This window comes from Myotis lucifugus, unplaced genomic scaffold (genome assembly GCF_000147115.1).
Source record: "Myotis lucifugus unplaced genomic scaffold, Myoluc2.0 scaffold_8393, whole genome shotgun sequence".
Lineage (NCBI taxonomy): Eukaryota > Metazoa > Chordata > Mammalia > Chiroptera > Vespertilionidae > Myotis > Myotis lucifugus.
The window spans coordinates 1-6,981 of record NW_005879441.1 but is presented as its reverse complement, the minus strand read 5'-3'; the positions used below and the strand labels follow the sequence as shown (position 1 = coordinate 6,981).

The 6,981-nt window shown below is 37.1% G+C and overlaps 1 protein-coding gene across 2 annotated transcripts; it reads right to left on the bottom strand.

The window, feature by feature from the left end:
* Positions 1-17: 17 nt before the first annotated feature.
* On the bottom strand, positions 18-6,680 carry LOC106696081 (DNA polymerase theta-like). Of its 2 annotated transcripts, XM_023749416.1 has the most exons (4): positions 6,466-6,680; positions 3,902-4,049; positions 1,942-2,088; positions 18-103 (listed from the first exon to the last, which is right to left on the bottom strand). In XM_023749416.1, exons 1-4 carry the CDS (start codon positions 6,634-6,636, stop codon positions 93-95), a joined length of 477 nt encoding a protein of 158 aa, XP_023605184.1. In that variant the 5' UTR covers positions 6,637-6,680; the 3' UTR covers positions 18-92. The 2 variants fall into 2 exon arrangements, with proteins under 2 accessions (XP_023605184.1, XP_014306645.1); XM_014451159.2 differs by lacking the exon at positions 18-103 and having other exon boundaries at positions 1,767-2,088.
* Between the last annotated feature and the right edge of the window lie 301 nt (positions 6,681-6,981).

Sequence of the window (6,981 nt, the reverse complement as noted above, 5' to 3'; positions counted from 1 at the left end):
AAGATACTCAGAGTGGCATAAAATTAAGGTAGCAAGTACAGTAGTCTCCCCTTATCTGAGGTCTTGCTTTCTACGGTTTCAATTGTCTGCAGTCAACTGTGCTCTGAAAATATTAAATGAAAAATTTCAGAAATAATTCCCACATTTTAAATTGCAAGCTGCTCCGAGTAGCATGATGAAATCTCACACAGTCTCCCTCCACCTGCCTGGGATGTGAATCATCCCTTTGTCCAGTGTATCCACACTACATACACTACCTGCCCGTTAGTCACTTAGTGGCCATTTGGCTATCAGATTGACTCTCGGTGTTGCAGTGCTTGTGTTCAAGTAACCCTTATTTTACTTGATAATGACCCCAAAGCACAAATGTGGTAATGGCAATTTGTATATGCCAAAGAGAAGCCATAAAATGCTTCCTGTAAGTGAAAAAGTGAAAGTTCTGCCCTAATAAGGAAAAAAACTGTACAGTCATGTGCTTCATAATGACATTTCAGTTCAATGATGGACCACACATATGATGGTGGTCCCATCTATAATAATAAAAGTGTAATATGCTAATTAGACCAGATGGCCGAATGACCTTCTGGATGACATTCCAGACGAAGCTGGGGCTGTAAAGGCCGAGGCAAGCCAGGGCTGCGAGGGCTGAGCCCCTTGCACAAATATTGTGCATTAGGCCTCTAGTAAGATTATAATGGAACTGAAAAATTCCTATCACCTAGTGATGTCATAGCACAACACATTACTCATGTGTTTATACCAAGTGTAAACACTCCTACTGCACTGCCAGTCATATACAATTATGTACAGTACATAATACTTGATAATGATAATAAATGATCATGTTACTGGTTATGTACTTACTATACTATACTTTTTAATATTATTTTAGAATATGCTTTCTATTTATAAAAAATAGTTTACTGTTAAACAGTATGCCAAGTTACTCCAACAGCAGCCTCATAATCTCGTATTTACTGCATCTCTTGATTGCATCATTTTATCTTGTGCTTGATTTAATCTCATGTTGTTTTATAGATTCAGTGTAGCCCAAGGGTAAAGTGTTTATAAGTCACAGAAGTGTGTGAAACTACAAGTGCCTTCACAGTCACTCATCACTTACTCACTGACTCACCCAGAGCAATTTCCAGTCCTGCAAGCTCCATTCATGGTAATAGTGTACCATTTTTTATCTTTATAGCATATTTTTACTGTATCTTTTCTATGTTTAGATATGTTTAGATACAAATACTTAGCACTATATTACAACTGCCTAGAATGCTCAGTACAGTAACATGTTGTACATATAGCCTAGAAACAACAGGCTATACCATATATCCTAGGTATAGAATAGACTATATCACCTAGGTTTGTGTAAGTGCACTCTATGATGTTTGCACAACAACAAAATTACCTAATGACACTTTTCTCAGACTATGTCATTAAGCAGTGCCTAAATGTATGCTGAGGTTGCTAACATTTATGGTAAGAATGAATCTTCTATCCGTGAAACTGTACAGGAAAAAGCAATGTGTTCTAGTTTTGCTGTCACATCTCAAATTGCAAAAGTTAAGGACATAGTGTGTGATAAGCGCTTAGTTAAGCTGGAAAAGGCATTATATTTGTCGGTGGAAGACAAGAACAGAAAACGTGCTCTGATTGAGGGCAACATGCTGCATCAGAAAACAGTCTGTATGAAGACTTTAGCAAGGGATCCCTGAAACAAGGGACACCAAGACATTTATTGCAAGTAAGGTTTACTATACAGATAAGTAAACCTATTTGTTTTACTCTTGCTTAATCTTAACCATACAATTTATTGAAATGAAATCTAAGAGTATTAAGTGTGGTTAATAAGAAATCAAAGCATGTTAATACAAAAATGAAGAAACTGTGAGGATTTTTGAAGGGGGCTTCTTAACAGATTATAAATATGGATACCTGCATGATGAAATGCTACTCCCCATGGTACAGTTTTTTGTAATATAGAGTCCAGTCCTGAAGGCGAATGTTTCAGCTGATCAATCACTTCAAGGAGGCCCTTTTGTTCCAGTATCACTGGTGAAAGTTCAGATGATTTTAGCAATCCTGTTACACAAAAACATTATCAACACTGTTCACCTCTGTCTGGACTTCTTCGAGTGCTATCTGCTTAAGTCATTACAGAGCTAATCACAGGGGCAATGGTTCTGAAACTACTCCATATACTAATTAACTTGCCACCTTTTAAAAATCCTGATGACTGGCTCTCACCCCTGGATATTGTGATGTAATCACGTACAACCTGTACATGAGGAATTTTTAAATCTCTCCAGGTGATTCTAAAGTTCACCAACATTTAGGAAACACTGTATTACAGTGGGATCAGGCCCACAGGAGGGGACCAAAGAAACCAGCTGAAGGAAGGAGAGGATTATAGAGAACGACTACCACAGACAGCCTAAAAATCAAAGTCCTTGCTCAAAGTGTGACCCACCAACCAGTGGTGTCAGAATCACTTAGGAGCCTAATTCTATGTGACAATTTTTCTGGCCTCTTTGGCACCAATGAGATAATTAATCACATTACCTTCTGTTGTTGCCTCTGTGTAAACTTTTCCCCAGTGAAACCTTAACTTTCTGCAGAAACTGTTTTCTTACAGAGTTTCCCAGAGTTTTGGGTTTCTGAAGTAGTAAAACTTCTCATAAAATACATTCTTACTTTTTAAGTTCTTAGATTACCTTTTCTTAAAAATGTTGAGGACCCACAAAGAGTTGCCAAGATTTTATTATGCTGACAATTAAAATTTTTTAAAATTATCATTGATCAATATTTTTATTTCAAAAGTCACTTCAACATTTTTAAATGTTACTAGGGATAATTTCAGAATTTAAACTTTAGCTTCATGAAAAATGTGCAGCCTGTCTTTACTTTTCTGGGGTTTCATCAAGTCTAAGGCTCTAGTCCAAGCACTAGGATTTGGGAACCACTGCTATAAACCAAACTAAAAGAACCTCAAGCAAAGAAAATAAAAATTTTTCTGGTTATTAAGGAATATAAGTTACCATGGTACAACATAAGGAATATAAGTTGGCAGAGTACATAAAGTATCAATTAAGAAAGAACTAGAAAAGACAATATAATGTTGGACCAGAGCCTTCCCAATATAAACTTCAGGCAAAGTTTACCTGTTGGAACTTAGCTTGAGATATCTAATATCTAAAATATTCTAATATCCTATGACTAGAACTGGTCTCTGTCATTCTTACACTTATCTTGGACCTCAAGGGACCATAGGACAGTAAAATAAAAAATATATACTAGCCGAAACCGGTTTGGCTCAGTGGATAGAGCGTCGGCCTGCGGACTGAAAGGTCCCAGGTTCGATTCTGGTCAAGGGCATGTACCTGGGTTGCAGGCACATCCCCAGTGGGAGGTGTGCAGGAGGCAGCTGATCGATGTTTCTAACTCTCTATCTCTCTCTCTTCCTCTCTGTAAAAAATCAATAAAATATATTTTTTAAAAAATATATATATATACTAGTGGTTATAGCAATATACTCAGTAGTAAAAAAAAGAAATAAACTGATAAATGTAACAATCTAGATAAACCTTAAAAATATCTTGCTGAGTGAAAGAAGTCAGACACAAAAAAGACACATACCTACTATACAACTTCATTTATATGAAATTCTTACAAAGGGCACGACTAGTGTAGAATAACAGAAAGCAGATCAGTGGTTGCCTGGGGCTGGTGATAGAGGAAAATAATAAAAAAGCAAAAAAAAAAAATATTTAGGGTGATAAAAATGTTCTATATGTTGATTATAGTGGGTGTTAAACAGGTACATATGTGTTAACATTGATTAAATTATACACTTCAGCCCAGCCAGCATGGCTCGGTGATTCAATTAGTAACTTACCTTCAGCTTGATGGTGTAGATTGTAAAACTCATGGGCAATGATGTCTGCCAGCTTCTCACACCATTTCTTTGATGGACAGAAAAGTAATACTGAATGGTTTTCACGAATGGTCTCATAACATAAACTAACAACATGGTCCTCATCCCCCTAAGAAAAGAAAGAAATAGCCACTCTAGTGGTACTTTCAAAACATTTTCACATCAATTTAAAGTCATGCATTTTGCTTGTGGGGAATTGTTTTCTACTCAAAGGCATAATAAAAATCAGTTACAAAATCATTAACAAAACAAGAAGACGAAAAAAGAAATAAACCTCCTTATGATGCAAGGTGAGAAGGAAATAGTTTCTATTCACTTAGCTAATAGTTATTGACCTCCAACCCTCATTATACCCTCCAATGAGGATATAATGGTGAGCAAGAGAAAGTCAAAGTCCTATCTTCAAGGGGTTTAGGTTTCACTGGGGAAGCATTAAAGTACTAAACAAATAAATGTAAAATACACTCATAAAATGTATTATAAAAGCGTTTTATTGTGTTTTGAGGCCTCATATTTGACATAAATTTGACAGAAAGATCTAAAAGAAAGGTTTCCCTGAGAAAATGATGATTGAGCTGAGATGTGAAGGAGGGGAGGCATTAACTTAATCAAAGGTAAGTGAGGGACAGAGGAAACATTTCAGGCAGAACAAAGAATAGGTGAAAGCCCAGTGGTGACTCAGTGAGTTCTCAAAACTGGAAGGTCAGTGTGTATAATTGAATTAATTCATCCATCCACTCACTCACTAAACAAATATTTACTATATGCCTGATACTGATCTCAGCACTGGGGATGGAGAACAGAGAAGGGAAAAAAAAGCTCTGCCCTCAGAGTGTTTCTACTCCAATAAGAAGAGATAGATAATAACAAAAACAAGACAGGTAAAACACTTAGTATATTCAATTTTGAAAAGTGATAAGAAAAAAAATAATAAAACAGGGAAAATAGGGACCAGGAAGAGGAGGACACTGTAGTTGAGACAAGGTGGCTAGGGGGCCTACGAACATGACATTTGATTAAAGGTCCAAAGGTGAAGACTAAACTATACTGCTGCCTGGTGGGGAAAGCATTCCAGACGAAGAGAGCCTGAGGTGGGAGATTCTTGGCATATTATTGAACAGCAATGAGGCTATGGAGGGAGTCAGAAGAAATATAGATGAGATTAGAGCACTAAGAGGGTGGGGGCAGATAATGTGGGCCTTGTAGGCTACTATAAAGACATTCTAAATGGCTTTCATTCTTTTTTTTTTAATATATTTTATTGATTTTTTACAGAGAGGAAGGGAGAGGTATAGAGAGTTAGAAACATCAATGAGCGAGAAACATCAATCAGCTGCCTCCTGCACACCCCCTACTAAGGATGTGCCTGCAACCAAGGTTCATGCCCTTGACCAGAATCGAACCTGGGACCCTTGAGTCCGCAGGCTGTGCTCTATCCACTGAGCCAAACCGGTTAAGGCTAAATGGCTTTCATTCTAAATGAAACAGGGAACATCACAAATTTTTTAGCAGAATGCTTACATATTTGATGTTCATTTTATATAGATCACAGGCTCCTGGTTTAGGCATAGATAGAAGGGGACCAGGTGGAAGGAAGCAGAGAGCAATTAGGAGGCTATTTCAATAATTCAGGTAAGAGTTGAAAGTAATTCAAAAAGGGTAGAGGCATAGACATGGTAATAGAAGAAAAAGATTGACAGAGGAGTAAATGAATGTTTACATATATAATTATTGAAGTAACCAAGTCATAGTCAAGTGAAATTTATCATACAGAGCAAAGCAACTGAATAAGATTCCATATCGGGCATGCAGAGGCTACAAATGCATACCTATGAGGGTACTGACACATGAATTTAGTCCTGATCCCAGCTCTAAACTTACCCTTTGCTGGTTCAATAATCAGAGACACAGCTCTGCATAAAAATAGAAGATGCCTCATTTCACAGATGGTGAATCAGTTCTCTAACCCCAGGATTGAAGAATCAGGCTTTGCCTGGCCGGTGTCACTCAGTGGTTGAGTGTTGACCTGAGAACCAAGAGGTTACCAGTTCAATTCCCGATCAGGGCATATGCCCAGTAGGGGGTGTACAGGAGGCAACTGATAGATGAGGTTTCTATCCCTCTCCCTTCCCCTCTCTCTAAAAATCAATAGAAACATTTTTTTAAAGAAACAGGCTTTAAAAAACTACTGTGAATTAAAACTTTTTAAGTGTATTTAGAGGTGTGGGAAGGAATTTATCGAGCACTTTCTAGATGCTAGACAATTTTTAAAAATCCTATTTCATTCTTATACTAAAGTATTATCTCATTTTACACATGAAGACACTACATTCAGAGAGCTTTTGTGATTCAACTAATATCACAGCCGTATGAAGATCAATTAAGTAACAGAGGAAGGTCTGTCTGATGACAAAAATGATGTTTTTTTCCACTCTACTATATACTTAACCTACCCCTTAACAAAAATTTAATATTCGACATTAGTGTTTAGTACTGATGGTAGTGAAGTAAAAATACTGACTTACTTTCACTTGTAGCATGGGTTGAAATTCCCTCACAAGCTTCATTGAAGAATCATATATGGAATTTCCAATTTTTACTGACTCCATCAGTGGTACAGGACGAAAGTCGGTGTGGTAGAGTTCAGCATTCAACCAAGAAGCCACAAGCTCCAAATTCGGAAGAGTAGCACTCATGCCTACGATCTGTACAGCATAAGACAGAGGACTGGCTAAATCTGCTTGGCTGTGAAAAACAAATGAAATCAATGTCAAAAGATACATAGCATTAATTACAAATAGTGCTGCTAACAACATTTTTGGTCATGTCCCTTGGTGCCACATGCATACATTTCTTTAGGGTATATCTAGGAGCAAAATTACTGGGTCGTAGATGATCTTCAATTTTCTTAATGTCCAACTATTCTCCAAAGAGACAGTACCAACGTGTTAGCCATTTTGGAGAGTGCATGGCAATGTCTCTTTGAAGAGGTAATTTACATTCCTTTGATTGCTAATCAGATTAAGCAACATTTCATCTTT

Coding starts and splice junctions, on each gene's coding strand:
- LOC106696081 (XM_014451159.2), bottom strand. CDS start 6,636: ATGAGTGCTACTCTTCCGAATTTGGAGCTTGTGGCTTCTTGGTTGAAT. Junction 4,050..6,465: donor AACCCATGCTACAAGTGAAA/GTAAGTCAGTAT, acceptor TTCTTTTCTTAG/GGGGATGAGGACCATGTTGT. Junction 2,089..3,901: donor TCTACACCATCAAGCTGAAG/GTAAGTTACTAA, acceptor TTTGTGTAACAG/GATTGCTAAAATCATCTGAA.